The sequence below is a fragment of the Anabrus simplex genome, chromosome 2 (genome assembly GCF_040414725.1).
Source record: "Anabrus simplex isolate iqAnaSimp1 chromosome 2, ASM4041472v1, whole genome shotgun sequence".
Classification (NCBI taxonomy): Eukaryota; Metazoa; Arthropoda; class Insecta; order Orthoptera; family Tettigoniidae; genus Anabrus; species Anabrus simplex.
Genome location: NC_090266.1, coordinates 933,445,819 through 933,471,050, shown reverse-complemented (window position 1 = coordinate 933,471,050; position 25,232 = coordinate 933,445,819). Strand labels below are relative to the sequence as shown.

General features: G+C 36.9%; 1 protein-coding gene across 1 annotated transcript in view; it reads right to left on the bottom strand.

The window, feature by feature from the left end:
• The window catches only part of LOC136863196 (probable protein phosphatase CG10417), a 209,977-nt gene that overhangs the window by 11,897 nt on the left and 172,848 nt on the right, over nucleotides 1–25,232 (bottom strand). The window contains exon 6 of the mRNA XM_067139558.2: nucleotides 5,744–5,961. Coding sequence (XP_066995659.2) covers nucleotides 5,744–5,961 — 218 coding nt within the window. The remainder of the gene's footprint in view (nucleotides 1–5,743; nucleotides 5,962–25,232) is intronic.

The following is a 25,232-nucleotide window of genomic DNA, read 5'->3' as shown; positions in this document are numbered from 1 at the left end:
AGTACCATACCGTAAAGATATTTTGATGGGTGAAACTGTTGTAAAATCAAGTCAGTGTGTTGTAAATGGTACAAACTTGATCACATATAGAGTATTTATATTTTTGTTTATTTTACTATTCCTTTCAATATCTTCAGAAAAATATTTTCTACGCCACTGATTTCAATTAAATTAAAGGTATCAGTTATGTACCATACGTGTAAATTATGTAAATTTAATAATAGAGAAAAGTTAGAATTAAAATAACTGAAAATTAAGAGTTCAAAATTTTCAAGGAAAAAACACTCCTGGTGGTGAGTGTCACCAAAAACTCACTGATCAAAAGGTTAATACTATATGTATGTGAGAGTAATGTATATTCATTTTGATTTTGCAAAGAAACCAGATGAGGAGAAAACTGACTTTAGATATGCCTGAAATATGAAAAATAACTTAACATTATGCAATGATCATAAGGTTTAAATTTGTAGGCCAGCGTTATTAAAAGTAATAGAAGGTATTTATGTTGACAAATGATGGTAGAATGAGTTCTTGGTGCAAGGTACTTGAAAGGGATAGACCTGTAATCTTTCATCTTTGTTGATCATAGTTTATACGGAACACCTACAGAAAGATAAAAGTGGCAGCGAGGGATTCAGTTAGGTGGAAATGTAGTCGGCCTGTGCTGACATCTTGGTCTTAAGGGCCTCACAGAGAGTCAGTCTTAGTGTCCGTCTTGCCTGCGCAGTTCTAAGATGACAGATAAGACGGGACATGGAAGAGGACAAAGAAGTTCTGTTTTTCTGTTAACTTGAGGCCAGTTTTCACGAGTCTTGCACGGAATACCATGTTAGAAGAACCTCAAATTTTTACTACTGTAGCATTAGCTTCGAGATCAAAAGCTAAAAAGAAAAGGCTAGATCAAAAGGGCTTGGTTACTTTGAGATAAACTGTCGCATATAAATCTAATTCGAGACTGAAATCTCGAATCAGGTGATATAATTGAAGCGAGAACTTTTCATATCTCAAACAAGGTTTGCATGATCTCAGAATGGAAAACAAATTTGCAAACCCGTATACTATATCTGAGTGTGGAATTCCAAGCCAGACACTCCACATATATACACTAATGAAGTTAATAACTATAGTAAACAATAAAGGCAGAGTACTTCCCAATGTCTATTCCAAATGAGCAATAGCAGGTGAAAAGAGGAAGAAATACACAGTGAACAATAAACTGGAAATTATTCAACGAGTTACAGGTGGAGAAACAAACACGCATATTCAGTGTATTAGACAAAATTAACTTTGATATGGTTGGAAATGCAGTCTGATAATGAGTATCTGCATTGTTGCATCTGTCATTGATTAACAACTATGTACACTTGTAGAAAAAACTCACTCAATAATTCTGGCAGTATAAGGTGACTGACTATTTCAGCCTCTCTCTTCACTTCAAGTTCCCACCTTTTGGTACCTGTGATCATTCTTGCTACTTTCATTACTTTCATGTCTGTTACATCAAACCTATGAATAAGATAACCCGAGTCCACCCAGCTTTCACTTCCAAAACAGTCCGGTGTAAAGAGAGTTTAGTCCGGGAGCTGACTTCTTCCTTACAGAATACTGTTGATCACAACTGCTATCTCACTGCATTAGTTTTGCTGCGCATCGATACTACCACCTTGGAAGAATACATGTCCTAAATACTTGAAATGATCTACCTATTCGAGTTTTGCACTCCCAACCCATAATTCCCCTAGGTTTCCTTTTATAACAAAACAAGCTGTATTACTAAAAGAAAACATATCCATGAAACATAATACCAATTTTTATAGCAAACCATTTTTTTTTTTTTTGGCTATTTGCTAATTGCTTTACGTCGCACCGACACAGATAGGTCTCAGTGGGGTTCGAACCCACTAACTCCTGGATGCAAGCTCAAAGCTGCGCGACCCTAACCGCACAGCCAAACCACATTGTATTATTGACATATATATTCATGAAACAAAATACCAATTTTCTTGCAAAATGCATTGTATTGTTAAATAAAAATATATCCATGTAACAAAATACACAGAAAAAACATGTTATGTTATTAAAGAAAAGCATATCTATAAACAAACTACCAGTTCTTAATGCAAAACACATTGTATTATTAAAGAAAAATATATCCGTGAAATGAAATACCGATTTCTGTAGCAAAACACATTGTATTATTGAAGAGAAATACATCCATGAAACTCTGAAAACACTTCTATACCAACAACAAAGACTGCGGACAGCAAACACAAGGAGTCGCGCACGGTATAAGGGACCGTGTAGTAAGGCAACGCTAGGAGTCGCGCACAGTGGAAATGACCAGGCCTACAGAAAAAGCTTTCCACTGACAGACTGGTGATGAAAGTGGGGAACAGTGAACATAAGCACGTATAGTGAACAAGTCCACTGAAAGGTACAGGAAAGGATGAAGCTTTATACTGTGAAACTATTTTGAAAGAATAAAAAAGGTATGCGCCCAGTCTAAAAGACCGTAACGCGACCCCTTGTGGGTTAAGTGTTATGAATGTGTGTTGTGAGAGTATAAAGACTATACCAATATTACATTAAATAAAATCTGTCTGTATTCATTTTTTATGACTAACAAGCAAATTTTAAACCTACAACTCCTGTTTTCATATAATTATTCAGCTCGTTCTGAAATGTCCAATAGTAGGTATCATGGCCCATTTAGGTGCTGGTACCATCTAGTATATTATCAGTATTGAATTTATATTGTTTTATACATATATATAGCTAGGCTGTGTCATGTCAGAATATATTATACTAAAATGTAAACACCAAAGTAATACATTGCACAACAATGTATAATTCACCTATGCACACTACCTTATATTACATACATGGCTGCTCTTCTCAGATTTGGCTAGAAAACATCTTGTATATTCCCAATATATCTCTCTCTCTCTGTCTCTCTGTCTCAGCTACAGCTACCGTCCAATACTGAATATTCTGCTATTCCTTGAGTTTATCAACAAATCAGGTTAAATGACCAAAAAAATCTTATGTCTGAAGGAACTGCTGTTTTTGATTCTTTAGTATTACCATGAGTTCCCATTTGAACAACAAAAATAGCACAATACATAACACAATATGGAGGTTATGATAAAACTCAATGCAGCAACAACAAACTGACTTGTTAAATATGTTCACAGGTGCCATTCTAATTCACAAGTGCCAACTTTCGTTTCATGAAACAGAAATTCATCCATTTGTGATTTGTAACCCTTAATTTTTTAATTTGGGATTTGAACCCACTATCTACTGAATACAAGCTGCCTCTCGCCGGGTATAATCTTCAGATTCAACAAATCTGACCATATTTGGTCCTTGACTAAGTTCATATAAATCTACGGTGATGGTTTGGTCGGCCTCTTAATATAAAGTTGTTAATTTTGTACAATTATTTCAATCGCACTTGTTCGGGAGCCCCCCACCCCACTCCCTTCATTACAGATTTCTACCTCATAAAGCAAGATTCCACATATCTTAAGATCTAATATCATTCAGTTATATGTGAAACATTATCAATTAAATGAAAATCCACAGCCTGTTTCCAGTCATTCGACTGGGTCAGGAATAGAATGAATGAAGCCCCCATCTAGTGGCAAGGATAGGAATTGTGCCGGATGCCGAAGCCTGTCACATTCCTCTGGGACAAAAAACATCAACATATAACCTTATTTTAACACACACACATAATAAACATTTCTTGATAATGTATGTTAGAACACTTTAAAAAACTTTTAAAAAGTTCGGCTGGTTGTTCTTGTGTTATATAACACTTTCAAACACGCATTAAAACGAAAGCTGGTTTGCTTGAGAAAAAAGGATAAAATGTTTCTCGCTACTGTTTGTTATGTTTATGTTTACTGTTGTAGCCCACTTTAAGCATGTTAGAAAGTTAGCTGATATACTGCCATAGTTAAAATCTTCGCCTTCTTAGAACACTTCCTAGAATGAACTGATACACTATTGAATTATTAGACTTCGTAAGATCTAAAGGTGCAATTGATTATATCTGCTCAAATGGAATAGAGCTACGTTAGTGTTGGGCTGGAATTTCGACAGAGCAGATCGAACCTTCCGTCATGCCCTTGAATTTGTGGCTAGTATTTGCTCTTCTTATTCTAAAATAAGAACAAACTATGTTAAACGGACTATAATTAGTGCGAAAATTCTTTGTATGAATGCAACTAAACTTTTCTATATTGTCAGAGCGGAAGAAGCCTACTCACTCACCAACCAAACGCTCACTACCTATAGTTGCAGCAAACTGAGATTACTAGCGGATAAGGGAGGGATTTATCACAAAACCTTAACCGCCTGGGAGGAGGGGAAGGGGGCCAAGAAACTAGAGTTGATGTTATTTATTTTATTCTTTCTTTTTATATCACAGTTAGCCAACTTAAATAACGGATTTTCTTTATTCAAATTTTCATTTAAATTATTGTCTATATTTTGTTTCTGTGCTAAATAAATTTTTAATTTCTCCAGGGTGTCCATATTTTTCTCTTTATCTGCTGAATGTATTAATTTCATGTCTTGTTCTATGCTGGTAAATGAATGATTACTTTTCTGCGTCACACATGGCCAAAATAGACCCCAGATTGTCATCAGGAAGTTTTTTCCTTTAATAAGCTTTATAAATCAAATTCCTGGTAAAATCTGAAATTGCTGCTATATATAATCAGGCTATCCCTATTCTCACACTTCTTCCTGCCCTGTTCATAATATTGCATATCACAGGTTCTCAATCTCCATGCCCTCAAAGATTAAGTACAAGTGGTCATAACCCTAAACTTGCTTTGTCTCAGAAGTCTACACCAGCTGTTTTCTTTCCCAACGAACATTCAACCTTGAACTGTTTCCCGAGTCATAACTAGAGCCCAGATGTTTATACAATAGGTTAGAACGAAACATTAAAAGATGCTCCAAAATACCTTAACATGAAATATGGAAAAATTGTGAAAGAAAATAAAGTTAAACATCTCAGAGAAGTAATTCATTCTAAGGGTCTTGATAAAAAAAGCAAACAAAACAAGATCACAAATACGGAACTAGCGTGTCAATTTATGAAATACATATATATTTTTAAAAAGCGCCTATTAAAGCAAAAATTTCATCATTACAACACCGCCATAAAACTAAAGGGCCTGTGTGCAGCTGAATGTTTGGTCTTAAAGAATAAATGAGAAATTGATGAATTAGAAAGGAAACTTTAAACTGAACTGTTTACCCTTCGCAGAAGATTTAGCTATTCTATTCAATACCACAGATACTGCAATGGAATAAATCAACCTTTTGAAAGAGAAGGCATAAATAGCAGGGCTAAAAATTTATTTAGAAGTGGCAGAAATTAAGACATTTGAAACTGCATTTGGGAGATGGTGCGTCTGAACCCCACTGTCAGCAGCTGTGAAGATTTTTTTTTTGTATTTCCCTTTTTTGCCATACAAGTAGAGAAATTATGATGATGATGCTTGTTGTTTAAAGGGGGCCTAACATCTAAGGTCATCGGTCCCATAGTGACAAATTAATGTCATGGTTGATTCCTTGCCTGTCCAAGCCCCAACCTATTCCATCGTCACTACAAGATCTGTCAGTGTGTGTGACATAAAATCAATAGGGAAAGAAATCAAATTTCAGTTCAGGAAATGTTGAAAGTAGGTGTAATAGTGAATACTTGGAAAAGAATACTCACCTCCTCACATATAGTAGAAAGTTTTTCAGTATGTGGAAGGCGTTTTCGTACGAAATCAACCACCTGCTGACTTGACATGTAATTCCATATTCCATCACATGCTAGGACCATAAAATCATTCTCAGCAGGATGAATAACACATTTTTTAATGTCTGGACTTGCTGTAATCATCTGTTCCTCTGGGCTTAAGTGAACGTTTTGTTTGTATGCATGATCACCTATTAAAAAAAAAAAAAAAACAAGAAAACAAAAATATTAGCAAAATACATTTTATCAAATGTTAATTTAAAAAGACAAATCATTAGACTCCAAGTAGAGCTACTAGTCAAGCAAATAACTATTATTCTAAGGACCAGCAATTCTGAAAAATATAAATGAACCCTGAGTAAAAAAATTAAAGAAACATATGAAATAAAACAAAAACAAGAAGGGAAGTAATTCTAAATCTACAAAGATTTCACAACGTCAAATAAAAGGATTAGAGGGAGATACAGCAGAAGCACAAGGGAAGCTGCCTACCCGAAGCTGTAAAGCTCACCTGGAAGGACAGTAGAAATAAAGCTCATAAATATACTATGAAGAAATAACTTATGAGCCAAACATAATGGTGTCAAAAACTGGATATCCTTACTGTTTGAATGATACACAAGAAGCTCCACAAACAAGGCAATGAAAGACAAAATCAAAGAAAAAGAAAATATGAACACTAAGTTAACATATATGCAATTCATATACAGAAGATAAGAAACATGAATAGGAACAATGACAGGTCAGCATCAGAAGTGGGAGCAATAAAAAAAGGAGGCGAGGACAAACAAAAAGGACAATATCCACATCGTCACACACCTCTATATATAGGTAAATAGGCTCTCACAATCAATCCCATTTCTCCTGTAACATGTATGTTACATGTTATTACACAACAATTTGTTCCTTAATATATATATATGTCATTTTAATTTCAGGCAGATCCAATATTGTATATAAGTCACGACTATAGCTATAATTATATTAATATTTGTTTACATACTGTAAAAGTAATAATTCTGTTATAAGGATATATCTGTGCCATGAAGGTAATTATGGACTTGGCCATTTAAAGCAGGAAGTGCTCAAGGACACTAATACAAAATCAAAGTCCAGTAAAATTGAAGAGTTACACTATTAAGGAGCAGTTAGTGGCAAGTGTGTGGGTGAACAAATGACAACACACAGGGCAGACAATGAGACAATAATTATTATGGGAGCATTCCAGGAAAATATTTTATAAGGCTCCACTGAGATAAATTAAGCACATAGTGCTTCAAGACTATAACATTTTAATTTGTTGTTCTTTTAAATCCACTTTATATCGTAAGTGAGCAAACCAGTTTGCATATATTTTTATCAGTTTATGGCACAAGATTTGCAAGTCTTGGACTTGTAGAAAATATGAAATTAGAGACAGTATATTTTTAACACAGTTTCATGTTGTTAATATGGTTTTAAACTGTGATCAATTTGACGTCGATAAACTTATATGATTGTCAATTTTTCTACAAACTTCTATCGGCTGATGATGACGCAGAGGGGCGTCGAAACTAGTACTGATTGAAATATACGTTGTAATTAAATCTACGCAACAATTTTTATGTATTGAATAAGGTGGACCCAAATTATAATAAAAGTTGTAGTAATGACATTGACCGTGCAATTGTTCACCTCTATAATAAGGTCAATAATGCACGGAAGTATATAATTCGTATCGCCAGAAATCCCGCGCACTTGCCTATGCGCGACAATGGTGCTGGTCATATTGTCAGCAATGACAATGGCAGCAGATGTAATTTACCGCCAAGTAGCGGTCTTACATCTTGCTGTGGGGTCCAGAACATCAACAACAATAAGAAGAAGAATAACTTAATTCAACTAATATCACCCACCCTAATAATAATAACGATAATAATAATAATAATAATGTTCTGAATTGTCGTCGAAATGTGCGGACCACACTGGAAATGGGTCCTGGCCAGGTAATCATTACGAATGCAGTCTGGCCAAGGGTTCAGTACCGCCAAGGCACCCAAGAGGAGACCACGCCGTATCTCCTCAAGGAACTGATCCATATTAAAAATGCTTATAGGAAAAGATGGCAAAGATTTAGGAACCCACCTGACTGGGTGCAATACCTGGACCTAGCCCGGGAAGTATGAAATTGGGTACGTCGCGCATCCTATCTACGAAATGTCACTGTAAAATTTGTCTTAAATGGAACATAATAATTTCTTTTACACAGTTAAAGTCTAAAATCTGTGGTAAATTAAGAAATATTTTATTTTTTGAGAATATTATGTATACCTACTTTACTACTTTACAAGACGTACTTTTGGTGCTATGCTCACAGTAACACACGTATGTCTTTTGTTTTTCTTACACTTTCAACAATTTCGTGTGTGATGTGTGTGTTCACTGAAGCTCTTCGCTTTCGTTTCATTGCTTCAGTTGTCAATGACATCATTTCCTGAATTGCATCGCGATATGCAAGATTTAATAGGCGACAAAAAGCTATGGCCAATGTACATAAGAATTCTGTAGACTAGTGATTTATTGGTCCAGGGATCATGCATGCTATTTTTCTTTCAACAAAAATCATATTTGTGGTACTTACGATTTTTCTCTGTAATGTGCAGCACCAAGTTGTTGAATGCGTCCTTAGTTGTTTTTCCGTGAATGCTGTTGACCTCCATTTTGCTGTTTCAACTGGCCGCTCTAGTCATATGGACAAAGATAATGAGAATCCACAGGCATACGACTCCCATTCCTCGGTGCTAGCCCTGGACCTCAAGAAATTAACAAAAGACGGCACCAGCAGCGGAATACGACATAAAGGAGTCCTGTCTACAAGCTTTAAGTATGTATTCTATTTCTCTAATAACGACGGTATTTCTTAATTTACCGCAGATTTTTCACTTCATTTAAGTAAAAACAATTATTATGTTCCATTTGTGACAAATTTTACAGCGACATTTTGTAGATAGGAATGTGCGACGTAACCATGAAATCGACTGCTGGAAAGAAAGATTGAAAAATTTGCCGTAATCTCACAGAAAACGAGCCAGATCACGAATTTCGGCGGATTATATATAAAACGTTAAGCATTCAATTATAAATTTCAGTAGTGAAGCACGGGTATCTTGCTAGTAATGTATAAAACAGTTCCATAACAAAATTCACTTTTACATTTTCTCATTTGCATATTATTTTGGCAATCTCCTTCTGAAACCGTGTAACTGTGGTTCACTTCTATTCAGAAAAACACCAAGATACATGGGACACTACTGTAAGTGTAACCCACCACAGTGTGGACGGCACTTAAGACGATAAAGGGTGAACACGACTTTTAGGCCTACGGTACATATAAAAATCCGTTTTAGATACTCGTATCACGTCATTTGTTACATCTCATCAATTCCTCTGGTGAGGCTGACGTCAGGAAGAGGATACGGCCGTAAAAACTCGCTACAAAATTCGTCTCACTTCATACTCTATCCCGTAGAAGAAAGGGATAAGGGTATCGTGTTATCATATAATTAAATATTGATACAAAAGAACTTAATGGCCAGTCATTTGTCTCTGTCAGTTCAGCAGTAGGCCTAGTACACAGTGAACCTGATCACTGCTTTCATTTGAATTATCGTCTTGCGCCGGCAACTTCCCTGCCTTGCTACCGGTGTGTCGGCATTCTAAGTGACATCATCATCACTGCTATCTCTCGCCAGTCGCGTCAGCCATGCTTCTTTGAACCATGCACTGAACTTTATTATGATGTATATATATGAGAGTTTTATACAGTCAAATGTTTTAGACACAATTATGAAGTGCTTGACTTTTAGAAGGTTTATTTGTGTATATATATGTAATTTGCTCAATGTCCTTGCTTGCTTAACCTTAGGCTGATCATGGCATAAAAAATGCCAAAACCGGTACCTAAAAATTAATAAATAAATGTGACATTTTAATTTATATCACATTTGAAGTTGTACTGAACAGGTGGAAAATCCTATACCTTTATCTTTGAATGTAAATCTTTTTTCAATACGGACCAGTTATGAAGTTTTTGACGTTAAATACCATGCACTGCAATCAAGAGCATACAAGATCCAGTCTTTTTGAACCTCTTAAAAATAATTTCGTTCCGACTATAGTCTAAACAGTGTAAATCTATTCCCAGATGGTCTCTGATATTCCCAGTTGGTGTATTGTAGCAGAAGCCACTCCTTACGAATAAAGAAGTGCTGTAGAAAGCATGCCAAACTATCAGCTGATAACTAGCGTATGTTACGAGTTGTACTTCCGAATGTAATACATAGTAACTGGAAACATTCTTTTGATAACTGCGGCTGTTGAAACACAGACCCTTATTTTTAAGTACATTTCATGCTTGTTCTCTACATTTATCACATCAGGATTTATATAAACAGCTGTCCACGAGATAAGACAGACCACATTGTTTAGGTTAGGTATATTATCGCCACTGATAGTGCCGAAAGTTCGACGGAAAAAATAAAAATAAAAATAAATAACAGGAAAATATACCGCATTTATGGATATCTAAAGGTGTGGCGGTAATGCGTTTTATTGTCATAATGTTTAATTTTGTACGTTCGCTGTCTCTTCTTTTATTAACGCATACCCTAGTATGTTTTGTTTGGCGTCTCCGAAAATTGTTTAAAGTACGTGGGGACATAAAATTATTTGTTAGGTATGTTGGCAAGTAAAACAATCGTTTTAATTGGATAGCTTTTATCACGTTTTAAACTTAAATCTCTCCAAATATATACCTATATTGGCCCGAGTTACGAGATATTAAACGACCACTTTGTTAATGATCTCGTCTGCTGTATAAATAGCAACAACTGTGAATATTTCTCAACTAAAGTAAACTCGTTTTCTCATCCCGAGGTGGTACAGCTCTTTTTAGACACACCTCCAGTGGAGGAGAATTACATGTACTGGTACCGCTTTTACCGCATATCAACCTTCCTGCCATTCGTAAGTCTCTGGCAGTACGGTACCGGGAATCGAAGTCAGATCCACGAAAACAGCAACTAATTGTGCTAACCATTACGCTGGGGGACATTATTAACTACAAAACACAGACATATAGCATGACTGATGCATGCTTGCAATGCGCAGTTTGGACACGAAGCTAGGCCTATTCATCTGTTTGTGCGACGTCATCAGAGCTGCAGTAGACCTAAGCTACACAGGCAGACATTTCTTAACTGCGAAACACAGATGTACTGCATGGATTAGACGTGTTTTCATTGCGTAGGTCGTACGGACGAAACTATTCACAAATTTGTGCAATATCATCAGAGTTGCAATAAGACTTGCACCCGCTCTGAACTGGAATCGTCATCGTTCTCTGACGAATTACGTTGGAAAGGGGGGGGGGTCTTATAGGCGAGATTTATTTTTTTCATTTTCTTCGTCTCGAAAAGCCAGGGGGAGGGGGTCTAATACACGAGTAAATACGGTAATTTGGGTTTCAGTCATGTGTAAGAAAAACAGTACGCTCAAGTTAATGAGGATATATCTGTTTCATCTGCATTTTGCATGCCAGGGTGTGGAACCTCTCACATGGTTCAGTACATCTTATACACATGCAACCTGTACCCAGCTCATATTGTAATTATAAAATATTAAAGATATTTCTTGACAATGCTGATGTAGTTATTTTATTATTATTAATTATATACAGTCGTATCAGCACACACTTTATTAAAACATAACCGGTTTTCGGACACTAAGGTCCATCATCAGTGTTCAAATTTAAATTTAATATCTCATAAGTGTGTCGCCAAATGAGTTAAAATGAGTGTAAAATGTAGCTCTGTTGACATCAGCTGTAAAAATAAGAAAAAGAAAAAAAAGTGTGAAAGTATGAAAATAAAGGCGGGATTCCACTGAGGCAACATTTGGGCGACATGGAGCATGCGACAGGCAACAAATGTTGCTATTTGTAGCATGCGGCTTGTCATCAGTGCGGCAGAAAAATGTGGCATGCCACATATGTTGCCGAGTGTAGCATGCGTCACTTGTGGAGACGTGTTGCCAGCTACAAACGTTATTCAACCAAGGCAACAGTTTCTCATCCGAGGTTGACTGAGAAGGATGTCTTTGCAGACTATTGCCGCAGCAGCGTACATTGTTATTCAGCACGGTCGTAAGAGAAAACGGCCCCGGTGGTGGAGGCGAGAATTATTCGTTCGATCAAATCAAGTACAGCATGAATTATTTCAGAAGCTATTGGCTGACGACAAAGCGCATTTCAAAAATTTCACACGGATGAGCCAGGAAGATTTTGAATTTTTGTTAGAGAAGGTTGGACCGATCATTGCAAAGTCCGATACCAATTTTCGAGAGGCGATACCGCCGAAAGTTAGACTGTTGCTTACCCTTCGATTTTTGGCTACTGGTGACAGCTATACTTCCCTGATGTACTTGTTTAGAGTTTCTGAACCTAGCATCTCACGAATCATTCCGGAGGTGTGCACGGCTTTAATAAGTGCCTTGAAAGACTTCATAAAGGTAAGTACATTTAAGATTAATTACCTGTAAGAATCAAAATGTTAAATTATTATAATATTTACTTTTCCAGTTTTAATATCGTAATAAAATGTATCGTCAACTGGGTTAACTTTGTGCCAGAATGGAGAAAATTCGTGAAAAGTATAAGAAGTCATAAACAAAACTGTTTACTTCATAGTCCACTAGTAACTTGCAGTGTGACATCATTCTTCAAGTTACAATCCTTCTTTGGCAAAATTCTAAGCCGACATATCGGATTCTGGAGGATTCTAGCGTGTCACAATGTTACCCCAGTTTACGATAACACATCGATCACATGTAACTTGGAAAATCCCAAAACTTAGAATTGTTTTCCTGTTTGAAACCTTTAAGTGGATACGTACAGAATTCGGAACATAATTGGTGATGTGAGATCTTCGAGTCTCCACACAAACGGAGTTCAATAAGAAACATTTGACATTTTATACAAGTACTATAATTATTTTATCTGATTCAGGATTTAATGATCTTTCACAATATAATATACGTAGGATATACTAATGCAAATATGATATTATGGTAATATATAATTTACACACAGAGTGCAGACATTCTCATAAATTTCACGTTACCCGTTGTCGTCACTTAAATTGTATAGATACACCGCAAACACCAAAAATCACTTTTCACTTATTCCCTATAATCCAAAGAACAAGAAAATAACTAGCGCAAACAGAAATAATCCTATACATGAGAACGTGCAATACACTTCAAATACCACCGGACTGAGCCAGGATCGAACCTGCCAAGTTGGGGTTAGAAGGCCAGCGCCAGTATCCAGTAATTGGGAGTTAGTGGGTTCGAGTCCCACTGTCAGCAACCCTGAAGATGGTTTTCTGTGGTTTACCATTTTCACACCATGCAAATGCCGGGGCTGTACTTTAATTAAGGCCACGGCCGCTTCCTCCCACTTCCTAGACCTTTCCTATCCCGTCGTCGCCGTAAGACCTATCTATGTCGGTGCGACTTAAAGCAAATAGAAAAAACCTATCATTCCGCAACCAAATATTCCTGACTGAAGGTGTGAAATGTGTTGAGAAAGGCAAGGTCACATTAACAACAGCTCACATTACCAGTTAAAGAGTAAAATGAATGATAACAGAACCCAAAGCAAAATAAGCAGGATCTGGTCATCTAAAACATATACATTTATTAAGAAGAAAGGTTCGCCCGAATGGGCATTAGATTATAAACTGGGTTTTACAATGGTCACATTTATAATAACCCATAATATTCTGGAGTAACCGAGTCATTTTGTTCTATATGTTCAAACACCATTATTTAACTTTCAAGTTGTGGAGAAAGTAATTCCACGAAATCTGCTTGGCTGTCAGCAGTGTTGTCATCGCACTGTGGTTGTGAAATCTCGTTCCCATCCATCGATGGATGGGAACGAGACAGAAGCATGCTCCTCAGGTGAACGTACAGGCGCCAGAGGAGACTGAAGTGTAGAATTTGATGTAGTTGAGGGTGACCCATAACTACTATTATTTAAAGGTAGGGTATCGATAAAATTTCTAGCGCAGCTTGGAGACTGAAAGTCGTAGTTTCCAATTGAGGCTTCGAATAAAATGTTATTAATCCTGTGCTTTGCTAGAACTTGTGCTCTTGGAGTTACTTTTCTCAGCTCATTTGCCACATATTCTCCATATATTGCGAACTCATCTCTCGTAATGGAAGACTTCAAAATACTATAAGCTTCTTCGACTCTTTCCTCTTGCAGATTGCATTTCCTTTTCTTACACTTTCCACGATTCTTGTCTCCAAGTCCAATTTCCTCAGCAGGACGCTGATTATTGTCCATGTTTTCTAAAATCGGATTTGATGGATCATCCACTGAGATTTCTGCAGAGTCTGGAGTTGCAGCGCGGAGTAAATCTTCAGTTTCCAAAGTCTCCTCCTTAAATAAAGAGTAACAAATCATTGTAGCTTGCAGGTAAAGAAGTAATATGAATAAATTAAGCCTATGTAACAATTAAATAATACTAATAAGAAAGTGACTGAGGTATGAGCGACATTAGTAACATCATTCCTTAAGCAACCCGTCCCTGATATGAATGGTGTGAAAATGTTGCACAGAGAGTCGGTTGGTGCTACATGTTAGTGGGCTCGGCTAACTGATGTGTAATAGCAACGGCTGGCTCGGTGAGGAAAGCAACAGGAAACTACCTCACTCCTCATTTTCCTTGTAAACCTCTTCAGCGATACCTATGGCATCTATGGCAGCTTAAGGTAGAGCTGTTGAGGATTCAACCAGCTTTCAGACTGAGTACTCAACATACTTTACTAATAACAAAATTATTGTCCTCAGGTTCCAAACAAAACAAGAAGAGTGGGGAAGAGTATCACACGATTTTGAGACTTCATGGAATTATCCTCACTGCATTGGCGCGTGTGACGGAAAACATGTATTGGTGAAGTGTCCAAAAGGAAGTGGTAGTCAATTTTTTAATTACAAGGGAACTTTCAGCATCGTGTTGATGGCAGTCGCTGACGCAACATATTGCTTCCTGTACGCTAATATTGGATGTCAAGGAAGGATTTCGAACGGTGGAGTATTCCGGGAAACTGGATTTTACAAGGATTTATCACAAAACAAATTTTCTCTCCCAGCTCCAGAACCTCTTCCAGGAAGAGAAATATCATCGCCTTATGTTCTTGTAGCGGATGATGCATTTCCCTTACAAGAGCACATTATGAAACCATACTCTGGTTGTCACGACAAAGGCTCGCCACATAGAATCTACAATTACCGACATTCACGTGCTCGAAGAATAGTAGAAAACTGCTTCGGATTGCTGGCCAGTGTTTTCCGAGTATTTAGAAAGCCTATGGAGGTTAGTGTAGAAAATGCAGTGACTGTAACTACCACATGTATTTATCTACACAACTTTCTCAGAAAACGTCCTACTTCAAGATCTCTTTATTCACCTCCGGGGACATTTGACACCGACACCCAAGATGGTAATATCATTCCTGGATCATGGCGCGGAGTGATCCAAGATGATACAGGTATGGAGCCTCTGGGAAACAAACCACGTCGGAATTCTCAAGAAGCGAAAGCCATTAGGGATGAGTTTATGGAATACTTTATGTCAGATGAAGGCTGCGTACCATGGCAGGATCGGTATGCTTAGAGGTACGGGAAGTTTTAGAAGCTCCTTGTACATTGTAATTTAATCATTATCAAAATATATTAGTTTAAAGTACAATATCCTAACCTTATTTCGATTACTTTACCCCCGCACCGTTCACATTTCTAACAAACTTATCATTAAAATGAACTATGACACTAGAAGTAGACACATTGAGGAAGAAAAAGATTCTAGTGAAACAGTGTTGGAAGACTTTGCGCAATTAGAGTAGCGGCGAATGGATTTCTAAATGACAAGTAGATTATTATTGTGTGTTAACAGTGTACAAAGGTGAAAAATTTGTTGTTATGCTAGTAAACGACGTATTTACGAAAAATCTACAGGGTTGAAAATGTCATACGGTACTGATACGTAGAATATTATTATTATTATTATTATTATTATTATCATTAGTACTAGTATGATGTCAAATTATATTTTCATTGTTATCTCTATTTTTTTCTAGTACAAACTGTTCCGTTACTAACAACCAGAAAACCAGACTTTGAATAAATCACAATCTTACTTACAAAAGTTCATAATCAGTTAACTATTTATTAAAGGAAAACGGTGGCTTAAAATCAACTCACCTCACGTTCCCCAATGACACCTGACGTTGAAGTAGTTTTCCTCGGAGCATCGATGTCAAGAAGAAAGGTAAGTAGATTATACCCGAACCATATTTTTCCTCTCAGTGGAGAAGCACCACTCGTTTTCATTTTCTGAATTCTTTTGTGCTCCCGGTGGAAAGCTGTACGCAAATTTTTTATTTTCTTCTTCAGTTCCTGGACACTGCAATTATATTTATCTGAGAGCCGTTTCAACGTATCCATCTTAATACTATTGTTTTTATAGTCACTCAAAGTTACATTCCACAATTCCGGAGCATTGTGGTAATCCTCAATTAAATTCACAGTTTTTTCAATAGCCCACTCCATCTTGCCGCACGGAAATTGTAGCACCGATCCACACACTGTCGGATCCCAGGCAACACTGTTCAACAAGCACATTTTTGAAGCATGCGGCACCAGAGAGTGTTCGACAGATTGCAACATGTCTCATGCTACACAGCCGCACGCTACATGCCGAGCCGTGTTTCCTCAATTGAAGGCTGACTGCAGCATGCTTCACTGTCTCATGCACCATGTCGCCCAAATGTTGCCTCAGTGGAATCCCGCCTTAATACATACAAACTTACAATGTTGTTGTAAAAGGTACGGACATACCATAGGAAGGGTTGGCTTTTCCTTGTGCTCAGGCTGTTGGTCGAGTACTGACAAACGTTCAGCTTTAACGACGGAACCACGCTGCAAGCACGTGATGTTACGTCACCTCAAGGTTTCGTTGGAAGCACCTGATGTTACGTTAACTCAAGATTGTAAACAAAATGTTGCTTGCGACTGTTTCATTTAAAATTTTATCTGGTTCCCTTGTCTGCGCCAAAAATATCTCAATGTTTTCACGTGTATTTAATTCAAATCCATAATTACCCTTAAAAATTAACTTCATGTCCTTTTCGATCCCTAAAAAGCTGTGGTTATTGTTGTAAATGTGTTCCGGAAAAGCTGAATATTTGTTGTACTTTATTGCCTTGAAATGTTCTTGATATCTTCGATTTCAGATTCGCCCAGTTTTTCCTACATAAAACATTTTACAGTCGTTGCAAGTGAGCCTGTATACTCCCGAATTGGTATACATATCTTTTTTATTGACACTATGTGCATTATATATATGTTCTGATATTTTATTTCTGGTTCGAAAAGCTGTTTTAAGTTGAAATTTCTTAAATATATTCGCAATTTTAAAAACTTGACTTCCAAAATATGTAAATGTTACAAATTGATTACGTTCATGGATTTTCTTTCTTTTCTCAGGGTTTTCCTTTTTTCTTTTTCTCCGTTTTCTTTCTTACGTGTAATATTGCCTATTATTTGTGGGTTGTAGCCATTTGCTTTAGCAATTTGTTTTTCTTTCAGTTTGTTTTCATTACTTTTCTTTTTCTAATTTTTTTATTTCTTATTTTTACAGTTGATGTCAACAGGGCTACATTTTAAACTCATTTTGACGACGCACTTATGTGATATTAAATTTAAATTTTAACGCTGATGATAGACCTTAGTGTCCGAAAACCGGTTATGTTTTAATAAAGTGTGTGCTGATACGACTGTATATAATTAATAGTAATAATAAAATCATGATATTGTTTCACACCACAGAGCTTGAAGTAAAAACCATGTAAAGAAAATCTTGTCACTATGCGCTGCAGGTCGTACCCTCCTCGCATCCATTCACGGTTGATCACAGAATCTGTCCCATATAGCAGCTTTCTTTGCCTTTAGACACACCTAAGTGTCTAGGAAAGTTGGCATTGCAGGCAGCAGGAAGTGTAGATGTGGCTCCTCAGTGAAGAAATAGGCTGCTAATTTTTTCCATGTGGTCTTCTTGTAGCATATCAGTTAAGCCCCATATCCCGTTTTCCTTATTATCCTGAGAATGCACGAGCAGTACCTAGTAGTTGACTAAGCAGCACGTACTTTATATAGAGTACTCCCAATGCATCAGAAATAACAAAGTATCTGCCAACATATATCACAAGTAGGAAGCACCCACTCGGGACGTGAATGTTCAGTTTTCACGATAGAATCGGTTGATACCGAGCTCAATAGCTACAGTCGCTTAAGTGCGGCCAGTATCCAGTAGATAGGTTTGAACCCCACTGTCGGCAGCCCTGAAGATGGTTTTCCGTGGTTTCCCATTTTCACACCAGGCAAATGCCGGGGCTGTACCTTAATTAAGGCCACGTCCGCTTCCTTCCCACTCCTAGCCCTATCCTGTCCCATCGTCGCCATAAGACCTATCTGTGTCAGTGCGACGTAAAGCAACTAGCGGGGGAAAAAAAATCTGTTGATAGTGATTATGCAGAGCCATCTCTTAGTCAACACTGGAGTGCAAGAAATTCATGATTTAATCAATGGCATTCAACTATGAGTGATGAGATTAACAGCTATATGGATACCCATATTCTTCAGTGTCCATACCTGCCAACTTTACAAAACCAATAATCAGGAGATTTTGATATGAACATCAGGAAAAATCAGGAGAGACACTTGATTAAAACTGCTTATTCTAGATGTCTTGCACAATACAGGAGTACTATGATATATATTATAACACTTATTGTCTCAAACCCCGGCTGTTGCTAACGAGGCTAGAAGGCTAAAAATTTCACATCTCTATTCCCTCACAGGAAGTATGCGAATAAGATGATCGGCCTCTGATAAGCCTTCTGAAAATAGTATGAACTCATGCTCCACATGTGCGAATCAGTCATGCAGTTAGATGCCATTAATTAGCAAATGTATAGATTAATATATTGGAATTATGCAAAGAGCAATACTATTTTTACCATGTAATAAATTAAAATTTGCCAGAATTGTCTCCAAATGGCTCTTACAATCTCTAGAAAAGTCACTAGTCGCTATCTTTGAAATTTTGTCACTAAATTACTAACATGGACTCCAAATCTAGCGACTAGTCTCTGGAATCGATTTGACTGATGTAAACGAACACAGCACGCGAGGATGAGAGATTGACAATCGATATACAGGTTTCAATAAACATCGCACATATTTCTCATATTAATAAACGTCATTATTTCATTTGAAAGCGGCCAATGAGAAAAGGACTTCCGGCCACTGGCGCACAATGCTAAAATGGCGGGATTTTAAAACAAATGTTCGCAGTTCACTGAAAAATAAGCTAAAATCAGGAGAAATAATAGAATAATTGGAAGGCAGGAAGAACTGTCGAAAATCGGGAGTCTCCCGCCTAAATCGGGAAAGTTGGCAGGTATGAGTGTGTTTTAGTTAAACCTGACAAGAGAAGTGCAACACTTGCATCTCGAAATCTACCATGAAAATTTGGTGATTTAACTGACATGCTACAAGAAGACCACATGGAAAAAATTAACAGCCTGGTTCCACTGAAAGGCCCAAAATCGAAACTGGAACCCTACATAGCCAGACGGTAATACAGGACAGCTCTGCCTTGCCGGTGAATCATCTGCCTGTATTACTGGGCTTGACTCAAAGGTTTTTTTTTGTATAACACCCGACAGCTCACCTGCCCACAGCGAGGGCTGTACAATTCAATCTCTGGGAAATTTTCCTATTGTATATGTGTATTTCAGGGGTTTATTTCAGGCTGCCGGCCAAAGGTGGGATTCGTATCCATCACCACCTGAATGCAAGCTCACAGCCACGTGACCCGAACCACGCAGTCACCTAGTCCCATAATGTTCCTAATATCAGTCATTTTACTTTCCAAATGAAGAAGCTTAAAAGCATGATTGAAGATTTCAGGGCATGTAAGTACGTTGTTTTTGTTTTGCATGTTAGCTGTCATGTAGGTATAACTGGACTGGCAGTATAGGTATTTATGAAGAACTCTGCCAGTTCTACTGGGGCAGCAACCACTGATTAAAATAGAACTCCTAACTGCACGCATTCTAGCATTGAAATGCTGTACCACTGTATCTCAAGGGACTCCGCAGTAAGCTGATGACGTATTAACGTCGCCTGATAGGTTAGTGTAAAACGCGTAGAACACTTACAAAAGGGCATAATATGTATCGTTGCTTATCGGCCTGAATGGGTCGGTGTATAAATTTATGGAGTAATGACTAAAGTGAGATTTAGAATTTGAATGAATTGATAATACAATATGTTTTAGTTTGAAAACTGCGCAAGCATCATTTATGTGCATTGAAAGATGAAAAATAACTAAAATAAGAAAAGGAACTTCCTTACATTCCAGTATGCATGACAATGACAGTGGAAGCAACGACTAGCCATGTGGCCAGAAGTTCTCACGACAAACAGCAACACTGTGAAGATCAAGAGCAATATCATCTGCCAAATGCAAAGATAATGCTCCTGTTAAGATGGGAAGAAAAAATGGTATTGCTGATCAATTTTAAATGCTTGTAATAATCAAAAGTAAATGTGTGGACTAGTTGCGAGCCCCTATAGTTTAATATTTCAGCATCGTTTAAGGCTTATCATCAATATGTACACATCATCCTATCGATTTATAAAATCTGTTACTCATTCTGTCCAGCTGAGGGTCTGTCCAAGGATTTTTAACAACTTCCTGATGAACTAGAAAGTTCAAACTTTGGACACATATTCCTTATACAGTAAAACCTCGTTAATTCGAAGTCGTTGGGACTAAAGAAATCGGACTTCGAATTACGTGATTTCGAATTAACCGCCAATTCGCAATTCAGAAGTACCAACTCTTATCGCGTTACAAAATATTCTAAGGCCCGTTACTGCATGCAGTTAACCTTGATTCACAGTTTATACCTTTCAAATGTCATGGAAAAAGAACTATTTCCAAAATGTATCCAAGAAGGAGCATTTACAGTATTCAAATAATGCACTTGGATATCTCACTGGCAAATATAACCTCACGCAACGAAAGAAAGAAAGAAAAAAAAAAAAAAGCACGATTCAAAGACAAGGAGAAATCTATGCTGGCTCCCATGTGCAAGTGCTTTATTCATTGGATTACTATAGTGTATGCATTTTAGATGCCTTGAATTTACACAGAAAGTATCCGATGCCCTTAAAATTGAACTTTCCTATGACTCTACCCTTGCACGATTTCCCGCCATGGCACTTCTTGTACTTCAGAAATTTAAACACTTGCCGCGTCACAAAGTGTTCTAAGACCCAGTAATACATGCAATCACCTCGATTCACAGTTTTAACTTTTCAAATGCCATGGAAAGAACTATTTCCGAAATGTGTCCAACAAGGTGCATTTACAATGTTCAAATAATGCACTTGGATAAATCCGTCAACGGATAAATCACTGACAAACATAACCTCACGCAACGAAAGAAAAAAAAAAATCACACAATTCAAAGACGAGGATAAATTATGCTGGTTCCCCTGTGCAAATGCATTATTTTTTGGATTTCTGTACCATTTGTATTTTTAGATGCTTTGTACTGGCATGGAAAGTGCCCGACGTCCTTAAATCATTGTGGCTTATCGAACTTTTGTATGATGAGGGGATAAAGTTTCTTGCTTCCATGTGCATTGCAACGCACTACAATGACCCCCATCCCATTGTAACGATTCCCTGGTTGGCACTTTCTCCTTTAAAACCATAAGACCGTTTGGGCTTGCATTAAAATAAAGCAATGTAGTTTCGTCGGCAATGACAATATTGTTCGGTGCCTACGAATTTATTATATGAGCCACGTTTTTTCATCAACTGTCAGCATCGCCAGGGTTCGCGGATTCTGTTTTTCCGCACACTGCCCGTTACGTGATATTACGGCGTTCCTTAAAGGATTGAATACAAAAGAATTCAGATTTCATTCAATTTAGCAATCATGAAGCGCACTGTAGACCCACCGAAGTAAGTGCGGAATGCTACCACTCCACATTCCGGAACGCGTTCTATTATGACGCGAATAAATTTCGAGTTGAAATTACTCTAACATACTATTGTTTTAAACTGTAAAGGCAGTTTCGAATTAAAAGTCTGAATTTCGGTAATGGGGCTGACATTGTACTTCGAATTACTAATTATCCGTATTTCGAATTAAACAATTTAAATAACAGCAAAACTGTATCTCATGTTTCCGGGAACGAGAGCTTCTTCGAATTAGGTGGGATTTTGAATTAACCGATTTCGAATTATCGAGGTTCTACTGTAGATTGTACTTTAGCTCTAAAATAATCAAAAGGTCAAAAGCTTAACAAAAATTCTTTAAATAATAAGAAAAGATTTGCATACATCCCTAATGTTCTGTCTTGCATACACACAAGCGTATTGCCGTACCCTCTTATCTACTTCCTGAAATTAGAGCTGAACTAATGCAATTGTTCTTTTCTATCGTGGCCCTGGCTCTAATGGAAACTGTCAACTAGGGGCCTAGCAATATTAATTCTACATGCCTTATTGATGTCTACTGAGTTTTAAGCTTTAAATTTTACTTCTTCCAGTTCTGGTTACACACACAAATAAATAGGTCTATGCTTTGTAATATTCATTCCCACAATAAGAGGATACGGTATGCTGCAATATAATGAGAGCTCGAGAATATATCTAGAAAGAATCTGAAGCTCAAGTAGTATTTACTTTGACTATTTAGTAAATAACTACAAAATTAATTAATGAAAATAAAAGTCCATAAATATATGAGAAGTCAAATATATAAATACTAGCAAGATACCCGTGCTTCGCTACGGTATTATAATGAAATTTATAATTGAATGCGCAACATTTTATATATAATCCGCCGAAATTCGCGATCAAACGCATTTTCTGAGAGAATCTGCCAAAATTCGTGATCTGACTCGTTTCCTGAGAGATTACGGCAAAGTTCCTCCCATTTTTCAATCTTTCTTTCCAGCAATCGATTTCGTACATCCCGGGCCAGGTCCAGGTATTCCAGCCGGCCAGTTGGCTCTCTAAATCTTTGCCACCTTTTCCTGTAAGCATTTTAATATGGATCAAATCCTTGAGGAGATCCGGCGTGGTGTCGTCTTGGGTGCCTTGGAGGAACTGAACCCACGGCTGGACTTAAATCGTAGTCATTACCTGGCCAGGACTCGTTTCCAGCGTGGTCCGCTCATTTTGACGACTGTCCAGAACATTATTATTATTAGGGTGCGCGATATTAGTTGAATTTAGGTTATTATTATTATTATTATTTTTATTATTAATGGTCTGGAACCCACAGCACGATGCAAGACTGCTACTTGGTGGTAAATTACATCCTCTGCCATTGTCATTACTGACAATGTGACCAGCACCATCGTCGCGCATAGGGAAGTGCGTGAGATTTCTGGCGACACGAATGATATACTTCCGTGAATTATTGACCTTATTATAGAGGTGAACAATTGCATGGCCAATATCATTCATATCGTTTATTTCAAATGTGTTTAAATTTTTATTTATATGGCAGGAGGATCTACTGTAATCTATCTATGGTTCTTGAAAACGAACCCAGGAAAGATTAAAAATGATCATTTTATGATCAAAATAAGAACATTATGAACAGTGAAATCAATTGGTCCCAACTCCTTTTTCACCCCACTGCCGTTAAGTTGATTTACCCCCCCCCCCCCAAAGAAGGCGTGTTTCCTTATGTTTAAAGGAGATTCCAAATACCAATGTTCACGTCCGTTACTTTCAGTTCTGAGATATAAGTATCCCCATAAAGAGAATTCACTTTCTTCACTTCCTTCACCCCCCCCCCCCCCTTAAGTGAATTTCCCGTTAAAAATACTTGTCTCTTTAATAGTAAAAGATCTTCCAAGTACCAATTATCACGACTCTAAACATCTTCCGTTTTTGAGATATGTGTCCACATAAATGGAATTCAACTCCTTTTCACCTCCACCCCCCAAAATGATTTTGCCCAAAAACGCTTTTTTCTTTGTTATTAAAGGAGATCCAAATATCAATTTTTACGTCTAACAACTTTAGTTTCTATTAGATGTAAGTATCCTCATACAATTATTTCAATTAATTTTTCAATTTTTCACCCCCCCCCTTCATTGGTTTTCCAAAAATACATGTATCCTTAACTTTAAAGCAGATTCCAAATACCAATTTTCACGTCTGCAAAATCTTTCGTTTTTAAGATAATAGTATCCTCATACAAATAATTCAACTAATTTTCCAATTTCCCTCCTCCCTTTAGGTGGATTTCCGAAAACAAAAAATACGTATTCCTTTATTTTTAAAGGAAATTCCAAATACCAAATTTAACGTCTGTAACATCTTCAGCTTTTGAGATGTCAGTATCCTAATTAAAAGAATTCAACCCCATTTTCAGTCACTTTTACCCCTCCACCCAAGTGGTTTTTCAGAAAACAAAAAATACACGTTTCTTTATTCTCAGTAGAGATAAGAAAATACTATTTTTCACTTTGGTAACATGTTAAGTTTTTGAGATATACTGTAGAAATGCTCATTTTAAAATTTCACCCCCTGTTCAGTTTCCCCTTAATTGGAGTTTCTAAAAACAAATCACCTATGTTTCTTTACTTTTACAGGAGATTCCAAATACCAATTTTTACGTCTGTAACATTTTACGTTTCTGAGATATACTGCAGATATAGTCTTCCTAGAAATTCCCCCCAATTTGTCACTCTGTTTAACCAGCATTAATTAGATTTTCCAAAAACAAAAAAAAAAATGTTTCTTTATTTTCAAAGGAGATCCCAAATACCAATTTTCAGGTCTGTAATATCTTCTGTTTCTGAGATATAAGTACCCTCATTTAAGGCATTCAACCCCCTTTTCACCCTTTCTATTGGGATTTTCCAAAAACAAAAAAATAAGTGTTTCTTTATTTTTAAAGAAGATTCTAAATACCAATTTTTACAGCTGTAAACTTTCAAAGTTTGAGATATAGATACACTCATTTTAAAAATTCACACCCCTTTTCACCTCCCATTAATTGGATTTTCCAAAAACAAAAAGTACGTGTTTCTTGATTTTTAAGAGAGATCATAAGTACCAATGTTCAGGTCTGTAATATCTTCAGTTTCTGAGATATAAGTACCGGTATCCTGATTAAAGGCATTCAACCCTATTTTCGCCCTTTTTCACTCCTCCTATTGGGATTTTCCGAAAAAAAAAAAAAAATATGTGTTTCCTTATTTTTAAAAAAGATTCTAAATACCAATTTTTACACCTGTAAACTTTAA